At 45.9% G+C, this 23,888-nt stretch overlaps 1 protein-coding gene and 1 long non-coding RNA gene across 3 annotated transcripts in view; one reads left to right on the forward strand and one right to left on the reverse strand.

The window, feature by feature from the left end:
• SHC4 (SHC adaptor protein 4) overlaps positions 1–23,888 on the reverse strand; it is a 61,050-nt gene that overhangs the window by 3,495 nt on the left and 33,667 nt on the right. For both annotated transcript variants that reach the window (XM_082198506.1, XM_082198505.1), the window contains 8 exons: positions 21,302–21,365; positions 13,030–13,149; positions 12,377–12,430; positions 11,645–11,696; positions 8,127–8,253; positions 5,975–6,152; positions 4,052–4,112; positions 1,174–1,353 (listed from right to left, as the gene is read on the reverse strand). In XM_082198506.1, the coding sequence (XP_082054632.1) occupies positions 1,174–1,353; positions 4,052–4,112; positions 5,975–6,152; positions 8,127–8,253; positions 11,645–11,696; positions 12,377–12,430; positions 13,030–13,149; positions 21,302–21,365 (836 nt within the window). The remainder of the gene's footprint in view (positions 1–1,173; positions 1,354–4,051; positions 4,113–5,974; positions 6,153–8,126; positions 8,254–11,644; positions 11,697–12,376; positions 12,431–13,029; positions 13,150–21,301; positions 21,366–23,888) is intronic.
• Positions 11,286–14,948, forward strand: LOC309518589. The gene is made up of 3 exons (XR_014213530.1): positions 11,286–11,586; positions 12,348–12,537; positions 14,561–14,948. It is a non-coding gene; the product is annotated as an uncharacterized lncRNA (long non-coding RNA).

Genomic DNA, 23,888 nt, shown 5'->3' on the forward strand with positions numbered 1-23,888 from the left:
GTGGTTTGTTTGTTGTTTAAAAATTGCAATAAATATCTTTTAAAAAAAAGAATGAATTGACTTCAGTGTCACTTAGCTTTTTTGAACAAGGATTCCCATCATTCAGTGATGTCTTTACAAAGCAAACTTAAGACCCCTTAGCTTTTAAGGCACAACAAACTTGTGTAAAATGTCCCCAAGCACTCTTGCTTTAAAATATGTGTTACTCGATCCAGCTAAGGTACACCTGGTCTAGGCTGCATGATTTGGAAGAATGCCATCAATCAGCAGGTGGCAGTAATCCACCAGTGATCCACAGCCTACATTCTTCTGCCCATCCCTGCTGTAAAACTCAATGGAAACCAAAAGAAAATGCACAAGTTTAAACATTTATTAGTGAATATTTGTCTATCAACCAACTGGGAAAAGGTCACTGCACTGTAGTTCACTGGGAATAGTTTCAACAATGAGAAAAGGATTTTTAAATTGTGGGGCAGTGTAGCGGCTTGCACAATTGTTATTATTTAAACAGTTAACTAGTAAACATAAGGAGTGTGAACAGGAGACTGGCCACAGTAAACAGAGGGCACCTTTTTCACTGTTCCCTACTTGTACTGGGGAGAAACAAACCATTATTCCTGACATCCAAACCATAGTGGTTTGTTTCACTCCCAATAAACCTCAATGATAAGATCAAGCTTATTCTTAGCTTACCAATCAAGGTTTGCTTGGTGTGAAATAAACCACAATCTATGGCTCAGATGTAATGCGAAGCCAGGGGCCGTGGTTGTTAGGATTCTTGCCCCGTGCTTGCAGTCATGGGATTGTTTTATCACATGACGGGAAGAACCAGGTACTCAGTTTCTCCTTGGAGGAAAGATGGGATATAAATAGAATAAATAGTAGATGGACCTGATATGAGGCAGCTTCCTGTGTGTAGAAGGGCAGAAATCCAGAGAAGCAGGGAAGTGGAAGCACCAGCTTATGAAGAGGGTACATGTACACTGTGTGTTGAGTAATAATGGTCATCTGTTACTGCCCGTTGTTTTCATTAATGCTAAATTTGGCATTGCTCATCTTGAGTCTCATATCAAGAACAGATGCTTAGCAGGTTTCAAAAAGCCTGAATGACTTTGCAAGGATTCACATTTCTTTTAAAGCCTCATGGCATGTACCGTAGGAATATGAACGTACTTGAATGGTGAACAGGGCTGCCACAGGTCTGTTCTGAGGTGCAGCTTCTGGTATTACTAGGTGTGGTCTGCAAATTCTGAGTGTTGATATATCGAGGGTCGTCAAAAAGATCCATTTTGCTTGCATTTTTCAGCAATGAAGCATCTTTCTTTCCTCCCTGCCCTTGTTCAGTGCAGCCATCTGCAGTTAATCACAATAGAAAGAGACTTCCTTTATTTCACAATTAACATTAGTAAAACACTTGACATTTTCCAAATGCATTCTTCCAAGACATATTCAAAAAAAACCATGGGCCTACTTATATAATATTTTCAGCACGTATGAAAAAATGAATTTCTAGCATACCAGGCTATCCTACATAAACACCAATATCGAACTGTGATGTTGTGAACTGATTTCTACAACTATAATCCCATCGGCTCAGAACCACAATAGGGAGGAGCATGTATAATGTCCCAGACTCAGTAGGGATGAGGAAGACACCTGATTCAGTTTACATTTAGAGGTGAACCTAATTTGTACTTTCTGAAATATTCTGTAACTGAAACCCACCCTTCCTTTGAAATTAGCACTTCACTGATTTTTTTAAATGCAATTCACCAGCCAAGCAGTATGTACAAAGAAACATATATTGGGGTAAAGTTTGCATATAAATGCATTTATCGTCTTATGATCCCAGTGGAACAGAGACAGAATTAGGGTAGCACAATTTGTTTGATTGCATAGAGCCTTGGGGGCTCTGCAACTTAGGTAGAATGGAAGGCGGGGGTGCCAAATTTTGGTGTCACATAGGACGCTGCGGAAATTTGAAACCCCAAGGCCCATCCCTGAGTTGAATCCTCCAGGTGGCTCACATAGCAATATTAAAATTACAGCATCTATTACAAAATTTTAAAAGCCTGTAACAAGCACAGCACACATCATCATTTAGGGCGGAAGAAGAAGAGGAGTTTGGATTTGATATCCCACTTTATCACTACCCTAAGGAGTCTCAAAGCGGCTAACAATCTCCTTTCCCTTCCTCCCCCACAACAAACACTCTGTGAGGTGAGTGAGGCTGAGATACTTCAGAGAAGTGTGACTAGCCCAAGGTCACCCAGCAGCTGCATGTGGAGGAGCGGAGACGCGAACCCGGTTCCCCAGATTACGAGTCCACCGCTCCTAACCACTACACCGCACTAGCTCCCTTACGCTACATACACACACAGATCTAAAAAGCCCCTGATGCTTACATTTTCTAAAGCAAAGCAGCTTCTGGAAGGGGATATAACGATAAGATCATGAATGGGGAAAGGGTTAAGCGTCTCATCTCCATCTCTGCTCCAGATCTCCCTCTCCTGTCTAGGAAAATCAGCTGAACTTTTGTTGCCTGAATTTGTGTGAAATGTGGAAGTTATGGCCTTAGTGTTATAAGCATCTCAAATAACGGCAAGGGCAGCATGTTGCCTGACAGCCAGTGGCGTAGCGTGGGGGGTGCAGGGGGGGCCGGCCGCACCGGGCGCAACATCTGGGGGGTAGGGTTAGGGGGCGCAAATCCACGGGTTAGGGGGCGCAAATTACTTGCCTTGCCCCGGGTGCTGACAACCCATGCTACGCCACTGCTGACAGCTGCTGGCAGTTACAAGTAGAGCAAGCCAAGGGTGGCGTCAGATATAATCGGACATCTGCTGAGACCCACATCCCTGCAGCAGACCCACTACTACTTTCTCATGTTATTTTTCCTCCTTGGTTCACCTGCTCCTTCTCAGTATGCAAACAAGAGTGAGGAGGTGAAGCAGCACCTTCTGTTGCCTTTCGCTTTCCTTCTGGGGGGCTGTGAGGACTGAGGGGAGAGAGAGAGAGAGAGAGAGAGAGAGAGAGAGAGAGAGAGAGCAAGTGAATGAGCAGTGGTAACAAGGTGGGTTCCCTTGGAAATGGGGGTCCATTGAGACAGATCTATGAAATATCATAATGGAAACTTAAGAAGAACTAAATTGTGTCCTTTGAGACATTTGATGCCTACAGACGGCTCTGGGAAAGTAATGCAAAGGAATGTTATGGTTCTCTCTGGACATTTCCCTGTGATGTTGATTGTGTAGAAAAGTGCTCCAAGGCACTTTGAAACAAATGCCTAGTTCACGTGCCACATTCTTGACAAGGCACGTACCGTATTTTTTGCTCACCTTTTCCCTCCTAAAAAGTAAGGGGAAATGTGTGTGCGTCTTATGGAGCGAATGCAGGCCACACAGCTATCCCAGAAGCCAGAACAGCAAGAGGAATTGCTGCTTTCACTGCGCAGCGATCCCTCTTGCTGTTCCGGCTTCTGAGATTCAGAATTATTTTTTCTTGTTTTCCTCCTCCAAAAACTAGGTGCGTCTTGTGGTCTGGTGTGTCTTATAGAGCGAAAAATACGGTAAATCCTCTTCTGCCTGTACCTGCCTCAGTTTTCCACCCCACTTCACTCAACAGTTAATGCAGAAAGACATAGCTAAAGTGCCCTCCCCATTCCCTTTGCCATCCTTGGCTGGAACAACCAGTGCCACTCATTCATTCAACCTAGGTGGAAGGCTGAAGAATCTTTTTCTCCCTGGAAGCACTCTGTTAACCAGGCAGTGTTTCTCTGTCTGTAAAGCACACATTAAAAGCTCATTACTTCCCCCAAAGAATCATGTCTCATATTTGCTTGCATTATCTCCATTACTGACCTCAGACAAACATGTGAATTGTGGCAATTTCCACCCCTGTTTCTAATGGAATTCTGAAACACCCTTCGCAAAGGGGAAGAAGAGGCAGAGGCAGGCTTGACCACAGGCAGAACGGAGCTTGATTCTACATTTTCCATTCCCCCATGAAGAGGGCAGTTTGTGACTTAGGTCTTAGGAACCCACAGGTTGCTTACCTACTGCCTTGTTCTCCTCTGGGCAGTTTTCATAAATATTTGTGGATTTGGGGCTCCCAGTCTGAAAGAAGCAGAAATTAATCATATAGGGTGTTCATTGCTTTTTTAACGTCCAGTCAAAACAAATCCTATGAAGCTCATTTGGAGAAAAAACACACACATCCGGATCAAATAGTTTGGCCTAACAAAACTACATGCCACCTATCTTTGGTGCTATGCTCGCAGCAAAAGCTGGAAAAGGTTCAGGAAAGGGCGACCAATTTGATCAAGTGGTTGAAACAACTCCCTTATGAGGAAAGGGTATAACATTTGGGGCTTTTTAGTTTAGGAAAAAAGGCCAGGGAGGACTCGAGGAAGGTTTGTAAAATTATGCACGGAGTAGAGAAAGTCTCATCCAAAGCGGCTGACTGCTGGAAGTTCCAAGAAAGACGAAAGAAAGTATGGTACTTCTTTAGACAGTGCAACAGTTGGATCTACTACAAAGCTAATGAAGCTTAAGCTTCAGGGCACCTAATTCTAGAGGGGGCCCAGAAGCAACTTCAGTCCACATTGCTTTGGGTCTAGGAGACCTAATTGGAGTGGCAGGACTGAAACTGACTTTTGTGGCGCTGTGGGTTAAACCACAGAGCCTAGGACTTGCCGATCAGAATATCGGCGGTTCGAATCCCCGCTGCACACCTGGTCCTTCAGGGGCACAGTTACCCCATTCAGGACCAGGGAATCCTCCACACCTGCCCGCCTCCTGTCCCCCAGAAACAGTGCTTCTGTCTTGTCAGGATTTAATCTCAATCTGTTTGCCGCCATCCATATCTAGGTTGACTCTGGAGCCTCAGACAGCCGCCCAAGTCCTATCTCTCTATCTGAGCAATGTCTCACAGCTTACCTGTCTTGCTCAGCCCAAATGTCACTCTTGACATAGTGCAGCCTTCCCCAGCTTGTTGAACTACAACTCCCATCAGCCCCGACCAGCATGGTCAATGGCCAGAGATAATGAGGAGGTATAAGCCAAAACATTTGGGTGACACCAACTTGGGAAAGTCTGTTCTAGTTATTTCTAGGGAATTAAAGAAATCTCTTCTCATACAGTTAAATTTCAGTACAAGGCATGTTGTTAAAATTAAATACTTTATTGTCACTTGTACAACTTGTATACAGAGAGATTACACAAGCACCCCCCACTCAGCTCTCTTAGTCTTAATTCCCCTCGTTTACTGACACACACCCTCCAAACCCAAAAGTCAGTTGCCCTGTTGTTATCTTTTCATTCAGCAGCCTAACAGCCCATGGATAGAAGCTGTTCTTTACCCTGTTGGCGCGACTAATCATGCTTCTATATCTTCTGCCTGAGGGCAGGAGATCAAGAAATTGCCAGCCAGGGTGTGAATCATCCCTGAGAATTTTCCTCACTCTCCTGAGGAAGCATTCTTCCGCTATTTCATCCAGCAGATTCACGGGACAGCCCATAATATCTTGTGGTGTATTCACCACCCTCTGTAGGCACTTCCCATCAGTTGATGTCAAACCAGCGTACTACTCTGTGATGCAGTATGAAAGGACACTTTCTATTGTTGACTGGTAGAAGGAGATCATCAAATGTTGAGGGCCTTTTCTGTTGTGGCTCCCCATCTGCAGAATGCTCTCCCCAGTATGGTCCACCTGGTGCCATCATAGACATATTTTCAGCACCAGGGGAATACTTATATTTCCACCCAGGAATGTGATAGACTGAAATGGTGTCATTATTGTTAGTGTGCTGCCAAGCTTCCTTTCGCTGTTACAGCAGTTGCTTGTTCTGTTTTTTATGGTATTATGCATCTATGTTTTCAGTGTGTTGTAAGCTGCCTGGAAAACTCTGAGTAACAAGCAAGAAGTCTAAATAATGTTAAATAATAATAATGTCCTATCAATAATAAACACACTTACTGGACAATATTGCTGTTCATAGTGCACAGGGCACTTCGTTCTTTGTTCTGCGGGCACCTTCAGCCTGGCATCTAATAGTCCACCTGCAGGAGGCTCTTTCCCTGGGATTTCATTATAGTATTCATGATCTTCCTTATCCTGAATATTCCACGTGGATCCACCAAGATTAACCACTTCTCTGTTCAAAATTAATCAACATTACAAAATGCACAGCTTTCAAATGTGTCTCATAAAATGAGCTGCAAGTAGTTTCAAAGGACATTAAATTAAATCAACCAGTGAATGCATTGACAATGTATTTTTTATACAGATTCTACTCTTCTGCTAATGGAACTCCCAGAATGGCTTCACAACATAAACAAAGGCAAGAAATAAATCTAAAACAAAGAAGCCAGGCAGCCATAAAATTAAACATTAAAGAACTCCCCGAAAGGAAAAGTTTTTATGTGACGACAGATATACATCATAGCTTCGTGGGATCTTCATAGGAAATTTATTCCAAGCATCTGGCACCACCACCAAAAAGCCCCTGTTATGCTCACTCACCGAGTGGTCTGAGATGTTGGCACAGAGGGCGCGACTCCCCAGGCTTTTCTTAAAGTTCAGTCAGGTCTATACAGCAATTTTTAATTGAGAATGTAGAGCTTCTAAGTGAGCCTTTTCTGTGGTGGAGTTGACATTATATTGTCTTTCAAAAGGAGTGGGGTAGCTCAGGTCTGGGAGCCAAATATGGCCCATCATGCCTCTCTATCTAGCCTTCAAAATCCCCAGTCTGACCACACCCTTCACTCAACCTGCCTTTCACTCAGTTTTAGCCTGGTGAAAATATGTTCTTGAATTCTGATAATGCCTCTTTTTGTCCTGACGGAGGACAGAGAGGTTTGTGTCAATGTCTGTAGCTTACTGTACAATAATAAAATTTGCATCTATTGCCCCTCCCATCACTGGCATGTGGCTCTTGGAAGGTTGCCCAGAAGTGAAAGTGGCCCTTAAGATGACAATGGTTCCCCATTCATGTCTTTCAATGTAATGGTAACATTTTTTAAAAATCAAAGTTTTAAACAATCTTTTATAAACTGCTTTTTTGAGGTCCTTCTGAAAGTGGTAGATAAACATCTTAAATAAATAAATGTAGCATTTTGCTGCAGTTGGAACTGCAGCAAAATATTAATGGATTACATTGTAGTTGCAACCAAGAAATCTGAAAAATCTTCCATTTGGATACCCCCCTCCCCCCAGGTGGGGGAAAGTTTGCTGTGTCTTTTCTGTAAAAATGTAATGCAGCTAATCTTGAATCCTGCTTTTTAATTTATAATGAGAACATAATTTTATAAACGGCCGGGAACAGGAAAGAGACAGAGTTCAAGTAGTCTGGTTAGGAGTATATAATTCAAGAATTTAATTGTATAATTCACCATGGCTGGAGAAGCAGCCACTGCATTTGCAGAGCAATAGTTGGACAACATTTCATATCTGTTCACCTATAAGTGCAGAGCACTCAACTTATTCATAAGTCATGCCTTATACCACCAGCCTTTCTCAAACTGTTGTCCTCCAGATATTTTGGACTACAATTCCCATCAGCCCCAGCCAACGTGATGGTAATAGTCCCAAACATGCGAAGGGCACTACTTTGGCAAATGCTTCCTTACACAGAGCCAGACCACTAATCCAACAAACACTGTGTTAGCCACTGTGACTGGCATCAGGTCTACAGGCTGGGATCTTTCAAAGCAGCGCTGCTGGACATCCTATTACCAGGAGTGGGGGGGGCTTGAACCTAGAACCTGCACAAACCTAGAACCCGCACACTGAGCATGCATTCTGCCACTAAGCTGTGTGCTCTCCTGCACAATTTACAATCTATTTGTGATTTTTCCTTGGAGTTTTATTTTCCATGGGATTTTATTTTAGGTTACCTTTAGGACTGCAACTCGGTTATAGGAAGCAGTGTGTCCTGGGGCCAGATAATGAGAAGAGCCTCATTTGGCTCCCAGGCCTGAGCGTTCCCAGCCCTGACATAACGTTGTCTTGGTGAATGACAAGGTATGGGACAGTAGAGATGTAGAGAGAAAGAGATACGCTGCAAGAACCTTGAGATCGGCATGCAAACAGCATGTATATTCACATTATTTCCCAGCACCATGCTGACCTTTCATTGGAAGCAATCAAAGTGGATGGATTCTTCAAGTACTGTTTGAAACGGAGCTCAAAAGCTTGCCCTATGGTATTTATGACTTCCTGGGCTATTCCGCTGGGACATTCCAGTATATGGCAGGCTAAAAAAAACCAACAACAGAGAAAAGTTGTGGAAAACAAATAAGTCGTTGTCATATAGGCTTAGGAATCTGATTATCAAGAGTGCTGTGCAGGTAAAAGTTCCATCGAAGTGAAGGTTGACGACTCTTAACGACTGCAATAGGTCTTACAGGAAACTGCAATAGGTCTTACAGTCGTTAAGAGTCGTCAACAGGCTCATCTCAGCTATCTGCCAATCTCCCATTCCCACCACCCTTCTGAGTAATACCCCTCCCCACCTTCTCACTATATAGAAGGATCTGGCAACTTCTGTTTCAGTGTATCTGAAGAAGTGTGCATGCACACGAAAGCTCATACCAAGAAGAAGAAGAAGAAGAAGAGTTTGGATTTGATATCCCGCCTTTCACTCCCCTTCAGGAGTCTCAAAGCGGCTAACAATCTCCTTTCCCTTCCTCCCCCACAACAAACACTCTGTGAGGTGAGTGGGGCTGAGAGACTTCACAGAAGTGTGACTGGCCCAAGGTCACCCAGCAGCTGCATGTGGAGGAGCGGAGACGCGAACCCGGTTCCCCAGATTACGTGACTGCCGCTCTTAACCACTACACCACACTGGCTCTCTAAGAACTAACTTAGTTGGTCTTTAAGGTGCTACAGGAAGGAATTTTTTTATTTTGACTATGGCAGACCAACACGGCTACCTATCTGTAACTGGATTTCAGAGGAATTATTGCCTCTGACCATGGAGGCAGAGCATCACCATCAAAGCTAATAGTCATTGATGACCTTATCTAATAATAATAATAATAATAATAATAATAATAATAATAATAATATTTTATTATTTATACCCCGCCCATCTGGCTAGGCTCCCCCAACCACTCTGGGCAGCTGCCAAGAAAATATTAAAATACAGTAATGCACCAAACATTAAAAGCTTCCCTAAACAGGGCTGCCTTCAGATGTCTTTTTAAAAGTCTGGTAGTTGTTGTTCTCTTTGACATCTGCTGGGAGGATGTTCCACAGGGTGGGCGCCACTACCGAGAAGGCCCTCTGCCTGGTTCCCTGTAACTTGGCTTCTCGCAGTAAGGGAACTGCCAGAAGGCCCTCGGTGCTGGACCTAATTTTCTTTAAAAACCATCCAAAACACTCAAACTTTCTTCCTGGGGGGAAGTCATTCCACCCCCTTGATCATTTTGGTTGCCCTTTTCTGAACCCTTCCCAACTCTACAATATCGCTTTTTGATGTGAAGTGATCAGAACTGAACAAAATATTCCAAATGCAGTAATACCACAGATCTGTATAACAGCATTATGGTATCGACTAGCCACATTTCCCCATCTTAGCCATCAGATGGCACTTTGAGACCACTCTGATAAGAAAGCTATCAAAGAATAAAGCCATCTCTTCTTGGGTGTTTTTAACTTTCCCTATCCACTAATGGACCGGCCCGGGCTTTCTTGTACAAAGGAAGGAGGAAACGTTTTCACACAAAAAAATCTTATACACCCTATTTTCCACAAAGGTTCACATATTTGAAAGCTGTTGTATGTGGTGGGGGAAAAAACTTGACTTAACTAAATGATATGTGAAATGTGTGCTTGCATTTCCATATCTTCAACTAAAGCAAAAACAAAATTAATCTGCTGCTACAGGAGGGCCTGGTCCAGACTGGAACTGCAGTGTGGGGAGGGGAGTTAACCCTCCCCATCCCGCATTTAACTAGTTAAAATTGTCTCAACTTCTATTTGCCCTAGGGTGGAAGGCAGCTTACCTTCTGGGCAAATAGAACCTGGCAGGCAAGGAAGGATTTTCATCAGGAAAACCAGTAAACAGTGTAAAGGTAAAGGTAAAGGTACCCCTGCCCATACAGGCCAGTTTTGACAGACTCTAGGGTTGTGCGCCCATCTCACTTAAGAGGCCGGGGGCCAGCGTTGTCTAGAGACACTTCCGGGTCACGTGGCCAGCGTGACAAAGCTGCTCTGGCGAGCCAGCACCAGCGCAGCGCACGGAAACGCCGTTTACCTTCCTGCTATAAAGCGGTACCTATTTATCTACTTGCACTTTAAGGGTGCTTTCGAACTGCTAGGTGGGCAGGAGCTGGGACCGAACGACGGGAGCTCACCCCGCCGCGGGGATTTGAACTGCCGACCATGTGATCGGCAAGTTCTAGGCGCTGAGGTTTTACCCACAGCGCCACCTGCGTCCCTGCCAACAGTGTAAACAGTGTAACCAGTAAAAAACATGTTGCCTGAGATGGGCTACAGACTACAACTCCTCTTCCCTCATCTCCCCAGCCACTTCCCTGTTGCCTCACGAATCCATGCTCCTGACATAGTGGTAGCATGGATGAAATATACTCAAAGTGGAGAGTGGATTTCATGCTCTTTATTCAGCTGATAGTGGTGAGGAGGAATGAAAGTTTCCCCAAAGTATCTGCTTTATATTCATTATTTACACAATGGGCTGCACGTGATTGGATAATTCCGGAATTCTCCTGTAGGCCAATCAGGTTGTGGATTCACTTCCATCTGGAGCTGGATTGGGTGGCTCCTGCAGACCAATCATACTGCTGCATTGTTCTAGGACCAATCAGACTGCTGCATTCTGAATCCTATTGTTCTAGGACCAATCAGACTGCTGCATTTTGGATCCTATTGTTCTAGGACCAATCAGACTGCTGCATTTGGATCCAATTCAACTCAGTACATAACACCGGGCATGCCTTGCCTGGTTCTGAGGAAGGTTTCCTCATCATCAGGCATCATGGGTGAGGTTGCCCAAAGAGTCCTGCCGTTTGCCACAACAGTGTTAAATTACTGTTTAAAGTTATCCCAAAACTTTAAAGTCACGTGTTACCCCAAAATAACATGTCTTTATTATATACTGGGACGCGGGTGGCGCTGTGGTCTAAACCACTGAGCCTCTTGGGCTTGCCGATCGGAAGTCGGCGGTTTGAATCCCCATGACGGGGTGAGCTCCCGTTGCTCTGTCCCAGCTCCAGCCAACCTCATAGTTTGAAAGCACGCCAGTGCAAGTAGATAAAGAGGTGCAGCTGTGGTGGGAAGGTAAATGGCGTTTCCGTGCGCTCTGGTTTCCGTCATGGTGTCCCGTTGCGCCCGAAGTGGTTTAGTCATGCTGGCCACATGACCCGGAAAGCTGTCTGTGGACAAATGCTAGCTCCCTTGGCCTGAAAGTGAGATGAGTGCCGCACCCCATAGTCGCCTTTGACTTGACTTAACCGTCCAGAGGTCCTTTAACTTTTTATTATATATCATTTCAATTCTAGCATTTGTACCTGGGTCTCCCTCCAAAGTATGGTCGTCTCATGGCAGCATTTTGAAGTACATGGAAAGTGAGTGGAAATTATTATTTTTTATATGTGCAGCATTACTGGAAATGATTGCGCCTACCTCTTTGATTAACGGGGTCTTTAGCAACATAGGCGACATAGTCTGTTGTATCCTAAAACACACGAAGCCAAAGAGGAAAGAAATTTTATTCAATGAGCTTAAGCCACTACAATGTGGTCATTCTATTTTACAGCAGACTCCTACCCCCCACCCCACTTTACAAGAAAGCAAGCAGGGATATTTAAGGATACTTCCAGACTGTTGATGTTTTCGGGCAGGATTCAATAGAAACAAAAATCAGGTTGCACAATTATAGTTGGTCAGTTGCTCAACAAACCTATTTCTTCAAGAAATTAGGCTTTTTGCAATAACAAAGGTGAAGGGGAAATGAACTGGCAAGTGGAGGATAACATTTGCTTTGATGCAACATCATCTAACCTCCCAGCAAAAAAAATAATCAGAATAAACGCTCATTAAATAGCCAACATAGTCTAATCTCCTCACAAACAAATCAGGATGAATGAATAAACAAGTCATCTGGAAATGGCCTAAAACAGAGTGACAACAAAGTATTATGTTTTAAATAGTCAAGGAAAAGCAAACTACAAGCTTTTCCATATGAAACAAATCCCTCAGTTATCATTTAAAATGAGCCTTTTCTCCTAATCAGAAACACAGAAGAGTCAGAAAGACAGGGAGCAATTTAACTTGGAAACGGGTCACATATGAAATGAGACAACTGACAGACAGTGTGTTATAACAGGTTCTTGAAGTTCAGAAGTTTGTACTTACAGGATCACCTCCAGAAGCAAATGAAATGGACTGCATGTGGTGATTCGCAATAATCTGGGGGGGGGGGGACACAACAACATCATTGTCGTCATCTGTTTATTGGTATGCCACTTTCCCACAAAATGGTGTCCCAACTGGCTCACAATCTCAAATGAACAACAGTAAGTATAACAATTCAAAGAAGGGATTAGGAGCAATTAAAAACAATTAACTATGCTAAGCTGCTACGCAGCTAGAAATCACCAGTGAGTTACATTGTAGAGAAAGAACAAAGAAGCAGTCTATAGTCGTTTTAGTTAATACACATTTAGGCTTAGTTACAGGCTAAGTTACATTGGCTGTATACACATCATACATTTAAACACATGCCTCACCCTCAGTATAATCCTGGAAACTGCGGTTTGTTATCGGTGCTGGGAATTGTAGCACGACTGGGGGCTAAGCAACAGTAGGCTAGTTTCAACCACACAAAAGCATCGGCCTTCCAACCTTAATTCAGAGGCATGATTATAGCTCAAGGGCAAATTCTGGCCAGGCAAAAACATTCAAGGAGGGCATGAAAAAGGAGGGCTGCTTGCAGAGGGGATGTGGCCCACAAATATATTGAGGCCTGGAAATTCCCCACCGTGATGTAAAATAATGTGCCAGCTTACCTGCTGGGTCTCAATGTTCAGTAGAGTGAGGCTGGTTGTTGAGATGGTCAGTTTTGTATTCATGCCAGAAAACTGAAGGTTACTTTTACCAAGCACTGGAGATAAAAATTTAGCTGGAGGCTAAAAAGAAAAGAAAATGCCTATACGTTAGTCTTCACATTTCACTCGTAACCAAGGAGAAAGGAAATGAATTACCGTAATTATTACAAGGTATTCATTATAACACCAGAACCCTTGGGAGATGCAAGACATACCATTAAAGCAGTGGTGGCCAAACTTGGACCTCCAGCTGTTTTGGGACTACAATTCCCATCATCCCTGACCACTGGTCCTGTTAGCTAGGGATGATGGGAGTTGTAGTCCTAAAACAGCTGGAGGGCCAAGTTTGGCCACCACTGCATTAAAGGAACAACTGGGGGAACTTACAAGGATCTGAACTAGCATGAAAGCAGCCATGAAGGTGGTGGCAAGTAGCAACTATGCTGTTTATGGTACATGGAAAGGGGGACTTTAGGTACTCAAAACGTTGCGATTCCAGTGTAGCAAAAATAGAATTTCTAGCCATGTGTAACATACGTAGGGGCTCAGTGGGACCCAGGGACAAACTGGGAAGGCACAACAATATGGAAGGTATTGTGGCCCACTCCCTACAAAGCCAAACGCAATCTGTGTAGTGCTGGCATATTCAACTCAAGGCCAGCTCAACAGATGAAGGAAAGGTCAAGATGCAAATATAAAGATGAAACAAATTAGAGTTCTGCCCTTCCTTGACAACAGAGGGGGGGAAACCTCTAGATGTTTTGTTGGACTACAACTTCCATCATTGCTGACCATTGGCTATGCTGGCTGGGGCTGATGGGAGCTGTAGTCCTACAATATCTGGAGGGCGACAGATTCTCCACACTTACTTTAGAAGTAGCCGAGCTACAAATACTACTGGGGTGTTTGTGAAAGATGGAAGAGGTGATTACCATAGTGTTGGAGGTGAGAGCTGAGGATGACTTCTTTTTGGGGCCCAAGCTACCTGGGGAGGTCTGGATAGCTGAGCAAACAAACCTCTTCCATCTGCAGTGAGGACACATGGAATACCCAAAGTGGTCCAGTCCCAATGTAGGCATCACTGATATTTCTAATACAGTGGTACCTCGGGTTAAGTACTTAATTCGTTCCGGTGGTCCATTCTTAACCTGAAACTGTTCTTAACCTGAAGCACCACTTTAGCTAATGGGGCCTCCTGCTGCCGCTGCGCCGCCGGAGCACAATTTCTGTTCTCATCCTGAAACAAAGTTCTTAACCCGAGGTACTATTTCTGGGTCAGCAGAATCCGTAACCTGAAGCGTATGTAACCTGACCCGTATGTAACCCCAGGTACCACTGTATTAACATTGAATTTAGTTGCCAGTGGCATGTAGGGGAAGGCGATGAAGATACCTTCTCCCCCCCCCCCAAAGCATCATGTTCAATGTCAGCTTTCAATTTAGTACCAGAACTCAGGCTGTGTGCTACTCTCCTTTTTTTCTTCCCTCTACAGGGACACCTGGCATAAAATGCTGGTGAAATATTTCAGCCTTGCTAGTGGCTGCTAATCAAATAACAAGCACTTTAAAGTAAATGCAAACGCTGTTGTTCAAGACAGTTTACCTTCATTGTGGGTGTTCCTTGATTAATTACCTATCTCATTAGAAGCACAGATATGTTTGTATAGTTACAGCCATTGTTACACAATATTTTAGTGTTTAATCACTTGTAAAATAAATAAACAAATATAAAGAAAATGGCCCTTTCTCTCTAGGTTTGCATGCAGCATGGCATATAAAACAATACGTCTTTCACTGATAGCAACTATTCCTATTTGATGGAATGTACACATTCACTTGCCCAAGAGGGAGCTGAATTGGCTAGGAAAAGAATAAGCCACGGAGGCAGTGAGAGATTTTATGTGATGGGATGATTAGCTGCTTGTGCGTAAAATCGTGCTCCCTCAGAGTTTGTGCCACTCCACAAACCTCTGTGTGTGACAGAGCTCCTCAAACATGTCTGCCCTAGTCACTCGTAGATTCCGACAGTGGTTGTTTGCGGAAGCGCTTCCAGCAAAGAAGCTCCTTGACGGAAACGCGTCTTCTGGACTCACGACGTGGCAGCTTCCGGCGAAGAATGGGTCTCCCTATGGGAGCTTCTGACACCTCCCCGCTGTTCTCGCTGGACGTGTCCCTGATCCCTCCCTCTTCCCTGCTAGTTCCTGCTTTAGCTGCTGCGTCTCTCTCCGCATTCATGAGACCTTCCTCCAGAGACCCATCTCTCCCCCTGCTGGTCCCTGCTTTCGCTGCTGACTCCCTCCCAACCTCTGTGAGCCCTTCCACCACCTGTCCCTCCGATGGCAGTTCCCTGACATCCACCTCCCCTCCAGGGCCCCCTTCACCCCCGCCTATTCCCTCTCCTCTGGGCGGTGAGGAGGTAAAACCCCGAAAAGAATCCTCTTCATCTTCAGACGTCTCGAACATTTCCCTCCATCGGTCCTCGTTCCGACTCGCTGAATCCTCCTCCTCCTCGGAATCAGGGAACCCCTCCAACTCTTCTTCTTCGTCGGTGGTGGCAAAGTATTCCCTCCGGAACCTCGCCACTGGCTGAGGTTTACGTGGGAACCTCTGATGAAAAGTTTCTATTAAAACCTCGTCGTCGACATCCTCTGCCATGACCCAGGTGTTTTCCGACTCCGGTTCCCCTTCCCACATTACCAAATACTCTACTTGATCTCCCTTCCACCTGGAATCGAGAATCTCCGCTACATGGTAGCTGTGTTCCCTCTCCTCCATAGCTGGTCCCCTAGTGACCCTCCCTTCTCTGTCCCCTTTATACGGTGACAGCAACGACCTGTGGAAAACTGGGTGCAGCTTCATGTGGTTCGGTAACCGGAGTCTGAAAGCCACTGGGTTGACTTGCTGCGTGACTTCAAATGGGCCCAGTCTTTTGGGTCTTAACTTCTTACAACCCCCTTTGAATGGTAACCCTTGGGTTGACAGCCACACCTGGTCCCCCACCCTAATGGTTTCACCTTCTCTTCTGTTTTTGTCTGCCTGCCTCTTATATTCCTCCTTGGCCCTGTTTAAGTTAAGTTGGAGCTGGCGATGGATCGCTTCCATTTCTTCTACGAACTGTTCTGCAGCTGGAACGCTCCAGCTCTCCCCTTCCCCCCCTGGGAAGGCTCGGGGATGGCACCCGTAATTAGCCAAAAAGGGTCTCATCCCCGTGGACACGTTCTCTGCATTGTTGTAGGCAAATTCTGCCAACGCCAGCTTCTCCACCCAATCATTCTCTCTATCATTCACATAACACCTCAAATATTGCTGGAGGACGCCATTGGCTCTTTCCGCCTGCCCGTTGGTTTCAGGATGCCGGGCAGTTGAGAAATTAACCTCTACATGCAATAAGCTCATGAGCTTCCTCCAGAACCTGGAAGTAAATTGTTTCCCTCGGTCTGAAACCACCCTCAAGGGGGCGCATTGCAACCTAAACACATTTTCTACAAACAATTTAGCGGTTTCTTCTGCCGTGACCGCATGTGAGCAGGCTATAAAGTGGGCCATTTTGGTTAACAGGTCTACCACAACCATGATGGCTGTTTTCCCTCTGGACCTTGGCAGATCAGTGATAAAATCTATGGCCACTGTTTCCCATGGTCTTTCAGGTGTGGGTAGTGGTTCTAATAACCCTGCCGGTGCCCGCCTCTCCCCCTTGGCTCGCTGGCATTGGTTACACCCTCTCACATACTCCCGCACATCTTCCCTGACCTTGGGCCACCAAAATTCCCTGGTAACCAGCCACATGGTTTTGTGTTGTCCAAAATGCCCTGCGGTGGGGCTATCGTGCAGCTGCTTGAGTACCTTCCCCCTCAACTCTCCTTCCGGTATATATAACGCTCCCTTGTAGTACAACGCCCCGTTTCTCTCCTCAAAACCTCCGTGTTTATCTCCCTCCCTCCTGAGTCCCCTGAGTTTGTCCTGTGCGTATTCATCGTTCTCCGTTCCCTCTACCAGTTCTCTTTGCCCCACCAATGCTGCCCCACACACCCAGCGGTCCTCTGGAATGACATGTCTCTCTTCGGGTGCTCCCTCCCCCTCCAAATATTCAGGTTTACGTGAGAGAGCGTCCGCCCTAACGTTCTCTGGGCCTGGCACATAACAAACCTCAAAGTTAAATCTGGAGAACTCCTGGGCCCATCTCAACTGCCGTTGGTTGAGCACTCGTGCCGTTCTCCAATACTCTAGGTTCTTGTGGTCAGTGCACACTTGCACCTTATGTTGTGCGCCAATTAGCAGGTGCCTCCATCTCCGAAAAGCCTCATGGATAGCAAGAAGTTCTCGATCGTACACCGTGTAGTTCCTCTCGGATTTGTTCAGTTTTCGCGAAAAAAACGCACACGGTCTCCACTCTGACTCCTCCCCCCCTGGCTGCAGGAGAAGCACCGCCCCAATGGCTCTGTCTGATGCGTCTGTTTCGACTCTCATCTTTTTTTGTAAATCCACATGCAGAAGTTGTTCTTCAGAGGCGAAGGCCTCTTTTAGCTCCTCAAAAGCCCGCTCCGCCTCCTCAGTCCAAACAAATTTCTTCTTACTGCTGAGACAGTCCGTTATGGGCGCCGTCAGGTGGGCAAAGTTTCGGATGAACTTACGGTAAAAGTTCCCAAACCCTAGGAACCTCTGCACATCCTTCTTTGTTTTGGGAGTTTTCCATTCCAGCACTGCCTGGAGCTTGCCGGGATCCATAGCTAATCCCTTGTCTGACAGGCGGTACCCCAGGAACTCCACCTCCTTGGTATGAAACTGACACTTCTTCAGTTTCACCCACAGCCGGTTGTCTAGCAGCCTGCGCAACACTTCCCTGACGTCTCTCACATGCTGCTCCTCATTCTCAGAATACACCAACACGTCATCCAGGAAGGCCACACAATTCTTGTAAAGCAAAGGCCCTAGTACGTGGTTCATCAGCGATTGAAAGCACGCTGAGCCTGCTTGTAATCCAAATGGCATGACGAGATATTCAAATGCCCCCAAAGGGGTGAACATGGTGGTTTTCCATTCATCCCCTTTCCTTATACGTATCAGATTGTACGCCCCCCTTAGGTCCAGCTTGGTAAAAATCTTTCCCTTCCGCACCCTGTTCAAAATGTCATCTATTCTAGGCATGGGAAATGCCAATGGTTCTGACACTGCGTTTAAGGCCCTGAAATCACACACAAGTCTCGGCTTGTCCGTGTTTTTTTTATCCACAAAAAACACGGGACTACCTCCCACTGCCCTTGACTCTCTGATGAAACCCCACTTCAGGTTCTTGTCAATGAATTCTCGTAACTCCTGCATTTCTCTGTCTGACATGGCATACAACTTGCCTGCGGGGAGCTGCGCCCCAGGCAGTAAATTGATTTGACAATCAAAGGGTCTATGCGGGGGTAGTTGGTCAGCTTCCCTTTCGCTGAACACATTGCTGAGATCTGCGTATTGTCGTGGTACCTTCACCTTCTCCGTTACTTCCGTCCCTGCTAGGGTAGCTTGGGCTCCTGCTGAACCCTTTCCCTCCCTGCAGTGTTCTAAGCAATGTGCAGAACCAAAGGAAACCACTCTCTGATGCCAGCCCACCAGTGGATCATGTAACGCCAGCCAGCTCATCCCCAAAATAATGGGAGCCCCTCCCAAGGTGGCCACATTAAACGCTCTCAGTTCCGTGTGCCTTGCCACCCTCATTGTCATTGGGACGGTCTGCAAGCTGACTTCCCCTCCCAACAGCTCCCTGCCATCGATCGTGGTCACCTGTAGGGGGTTGCTTAAAGGGATCGTCTGTATCTGGTGTTCAGCTGCAAACTCCTTGCTCATGAAATTGCAGGAGCTGCCTGAGTCCAACAGCGACTTAATCTTCAGAGGGTATCCGTTTTGCAACTCTAGTGACACCTCTATCACTAGGGCAGGTTTGGGAGGTTCTGGCGTGGGCACTTTCACTGCTCTTTGGCCTGGCTGCTGTGCCCTGACGGTGGCAGCCAGGCGTTGGCTTTTACTTGCTCCGATATCTCTTCCACTCCTCCCTCAACAGCTCCCACCATTCCTTGCCATTCCTTCCTCTGGGGGCAGACTCTGGCAAAGTGACCTGGCTGTTGGCAGAGATAGCATTTCCGGGCGCCTTTTCCCTCCTTCCTACCCCCTTCGCTGGGCTTTGAAACTGCGCGCGCGCGCGCTGTTCCGATTTCCATCGGCTCTGCCGGCGGGAAAGCTGGCTCAGGAATGTCTGGAATGCGGAACTCCTTCCAACGTTCCCCTTTACCTTCCCGCCTCTCCAAAGCTCTTGCCTCCTGGCACGCTCCTATGGTCAGCGCAGATTTGGTCAGCTGATCCATAGACACTGCCCTGGGGCTCCGGGACAGTTCGTCTTTCACAGCCGAAGAAAGACCTTCTTCAAATAGCATCTGAATGGGTGCCGCCGATAAGTCCCACCCCAATCTGTGAACCAGCATGGTAAACTCAGTCCAGTACTCACGGACAGATCGGCTTCCCTGCTTGCAAGCCATTAGCTGTCTGCGCACCACTCCCTCCTCAATATCGCTGGAAAACATGATATCCATTGCACGAAAGAACTTCATAGTGTCCTTTAGGATGTCATTGTGCGTTGCCATCAGGGGTCGAACCCAGTCTCGCGCCCCCCTCTCAAGATGCCCAATCACGAAAGCAACTCGCGATTCCTCATCAGGGAACTCATCAAACTGCACATTAAGGGCATATTGCATCTCTGTCCTAAAGGCATGGTAGTCCTTGGGGTCCCCCCCAAACTTCTGCACCAATCCTGGTACCTTTCTGGGGAACTGGGTGGCTCTCCCCTTCTTGTCTGCATCCTGAGCCCTTCTCTCCTCAAGCCTCGCCGTCTGCAACGCAAGTTGGATTTCCAACGCTCGGTATCTTTCTTCCAAGCTTGGACCAGCTCCAACCCCTGCTCCTTCGGTTCCGGCTGGGTCGCTCATGATGCCTTCTCCTGCACAGGCAGCGTACAGAGACTGTCGGAATGCTGTGATGGGATGATTAGCTGTTTGTGCGTAAAATCGTGCTCCCTCAGAGTTTGTGCCACTCCACAAACCTCTGTGTGTGACAGAGCTCCTCAAACATGTCTGCCCTAGTCACTCGTAGATTCCGACAGTGGTTGTTTGCGGAAGCGCTTCCAGCAAAGAAGCTCCTTGACGGAAACGCGTCTTCTGGACTCACGACGTGGCAGCTTCCGGCGAAGAATGGGTCTCCCTATGGGAGCTTCTGACACCTCCCCGCTGTTCTCGCTGGACGTGTCCCTGATCCCTCCCTCTTCCCTGCTAGTTCCTGCTTTAGCTGCTGCGTCTCTCTCCGCATTCATGAGACCTTCCTCCAGAGACCCATCTCTCCCCCTGCTGGTCCCTGCTTTCGCTGCTGACTCCCTCCCAACCTCTGTGAGCCCTTCCACCACCTGTCCCTCCGATGGCAGTTCCCTGACATTTTACTTTCTTGGGTTCCATGATCACTGCAGATGGTGACAGCAGTCATGAAATTAAAAGACGCCTGCTTCTTGGGAGAAAAGCAATTACAAACCTAAATAGCATCTTAAAATGCAGAGACATCACCTTGCCAACAAGGGTCCGTATAGTTAAAGCTATGGTTTTCCCAGTAGTGATGTATGGAAATGAGAGCTGGACCATAAAGAAGGCTGATCACCGAAGAATTGATGCTTTTGAATTATGGTGCTTGGAGGAGACTCTTGAGAGTCCCATGGACTGCAAGAAGATCAAACCTCTCCATTCTTAAGGAAATCAGCCCTGAGTGCTCACTGGAAGGACAGATCCTGAAGCTGAGGCTCCAATACTTTGGCCACTTCATGAGAAGAGAAGACTCCCTGGAAAAGGCCCTGATGTTGGGAAAGATTAGGGGCACAAGGAGAAGGGGACGACAGAGGACGAGATGGTTGGACAGTGTTCTCAAAGCTACCAGCATGAGTTTGCCCAAACTGCGGGAGGCAGTGGAAGACAGGAGTGCCTGGCGTGCTCTGGTCCATGGGGTCACAAAGAGTCGGACACGACTAAACAACAACAAGTTTCTGAAAGCAGCAAGTAGGAGGAGTCTTACACCTTTGGGTGTATTGCTGTTGCTTTAGAAATGCTGCTGCTTTGGGATTAGCCTGTGTCTGATTGCTCGATGCCTGCTCAACTTAAATACTGTATATTAAAACAAGCAAATACTAGTAAATGGTAAATTTCCAAGAGTTTCATATTTACCTTCCTCTTTTTTATGCCTCCTTGCGTTCCTGGTACAGCCTCACACAGCCGACTTATTGCTTCCCTTTGAGAAAGAACAAATAGCACAGACAGTTGATGATGGAGCAATGTGGTTTATTTATGCGGCCTTAGCTTCAGATTCAGACAGTGAATACTTATTTTCAATATTTAAGTCCCCCTTTTTTTGGCTTCAGCACAACCACCTTCCAGAAAATAATTGTTAGTAACTTACAAGGGTATGGCCGGCCGGCCTTCAGGCGAGTGGGACATTTGTCCCAAGTGCCAGTGCTAAAGAAACTAGTCGCTGCAGCCACTGAGCTTGCCCCCTGCCTCTTGCAAGCAACCAGGAGCTTTGGTAGGGGGTAAGGAAACAAGGAAGACAGCTGGTCCAAGACATGCGAAGAAACGTTAAAACAAATTTCTCCACTCCACTGTGCAAACTTTATCCTCTCCCAAACTGGTTGTAGTGATGCAGTGTGGTGTTAAAGCAATTGTGTGTTTACTTTGTACTCTGTCTCTACTTATCATATAAAAATCAAAGCTACCGAACATAGCTCTACCTTTGGAGTAATTCTGGGGATTTCACTCCTTGTTAGAAACGTCTCTGAGGTTTTTTCCTGCAGCATATACAGTTTATGAAAATATAAATACATAGATGTATCATTTGTAGCAACAGCCACCCACCTGAAGAAAGGGGTAAGCATCCATTTCCTTACTCCTGGAATATTTTGTCCAGTTCTGGGCACCATAATTTAAGAAGGATATTGACAAGCTGGAATGTATGCACAGGAGGGTGACCAAGATAACCAAGGGTTAGGAGACCAAGCCTTATGAGGAATGGTTGAAGGACCTGGGTAAGTTTAGCCTGGTAAAGAGGAGACTGAGAGGAGATATAATAGCCATCTTCAAATATCTTAAGGGCTGTCATATGGAGGATGGAATAGGCTTGTTTTCTCCTGCTCTGGAGGCTGGGACCCAAACAAATGGATTCAAGTTACAAGAAAGGAGAATTCAACTAAACATCAGGAATAACTTTCTGACCATAAGAGCTGTTTGACACTGGAACAGACTCCCACAGGAGGTGTTGAACTTTCTATCCTGGGGTGTTTTTAAGCAGAGGCTGGATGGCCACCTGTCATGTTTGATCTCGTTGAGATTCCTTCATTGCAGGGGGTTGAGACCCTTCCGACTCTACAATTCTATGATTCTATGAAAATACTTCCAGTTTGGGGTGGATTTCACCATATATTACTTTTTACAAAGCCATGGTTGTTTAGTAGCAAGCATGGCAGAACTGGATGCAGGATCTCCAGCCTCAAATCTTTGTTTAATCAAGCAGCTCGATAGATAGCCTAGAGAACAAACCACAATCTATCTGAATAACCAACCTTGCAGGGTTGCGGTGAAGATTTTGAAAGGGTGATTGATTTCAAGCTGCCTTAAACATTTGTTGGCAAGGAAGGGTAGAAATGGGAGAGGGGGACACCCAAAACTTCTAATAAGATTTCCTTTCCAACCCAATTTAAGTGAATGTCTCTTTTAAAGATTCTGTGTCCAGATGGGGGAAGGGAGGGAAGCAGATGGCTAATAAAGCACTTGCACGCTTAATGACCTACATCAAAGACAGACAAATTACACACCATATAGTCAAATGACAAGCTGCATTCCCCTTCCAGATCGCCATGGTTCAACAACGAAACCACTGATATAAGATCAGTCAGAATCTCTGTTTTGGCATGCAATGTACCATTTAATTATCCTCATTACAGTTACGCAAGGAGAAAAGGAGTTAGCCTTGCCAAAGGCCACTGATTCCATGAATCCAAAGGGTGAGTGTTTGAGTGGAATAGCTTTTCTTGCAATCCAGCTTGGGATATCTTTGTAGATCTCTGAGTAGATCAGGGGTGCCCAAACTATTTCAAAGAGGGCTGGATTTGATGAAGTGAACATGAGTGTTGACCTTTTTTTAGGACTGGAGATGTTGAGTTTGGATTGGAGCTTTTTTGGCTTTTGGGGGGGATTATTCCAAAATTGTTGAGCTTTTTTAAGGATTGAAGTTACAAAGCTTTTTGGGGGGATTTTGCCACAGGAAATAAACTGCCACAGGGGCCAGATTAAACCTACCAGAGGGCCGAATTAGGCCCCCGAAGTGGACTTTGGACATGTCTGTAGTAGATCAAAAAGTGTTTTTGCCTAACAACTGAAAGACTTCCCCACTGCTACCCTAAATGAGACTGCTAAAACAAAGACACATTTAGCGACCAGGAATGTTTTGGGGGTTTTTTTATCCTGGGCTGGCTGAGCAGCTACCAATATGCAACCTGTAGGAGGAATCTGCCAAACTCAGAGTCAGAAGTGGACATGCACCTGATTTAATCCAGGCGTGATCATGACTCAGATCAGATTATGGATCCACTTTGTAATCCAGTTGTGTGGATTTCTTTATGAGACAGCCCTCCCTCTGTTAATCTAAAATATTATGTTTAAATGTTTTAAAAATAGGTTATTCGGCCACCTGTAGTAGCTAGCACATGGGACTCCTTGACACTGCACACCTGGGATGCAAATACAGCAAGTCCCCCTGGGA

This window comes from Podarcis vaucheri, assembly GCF_965113315.1.
Source record: "Podarcis vaucheri genome assembly, chromosome: 14".
NCBI lineage: Eukaryota > Metazoa > Chordata > Lepidosauria > Squamata > Lacertidae > Podarcis > Podarcis vaucheri.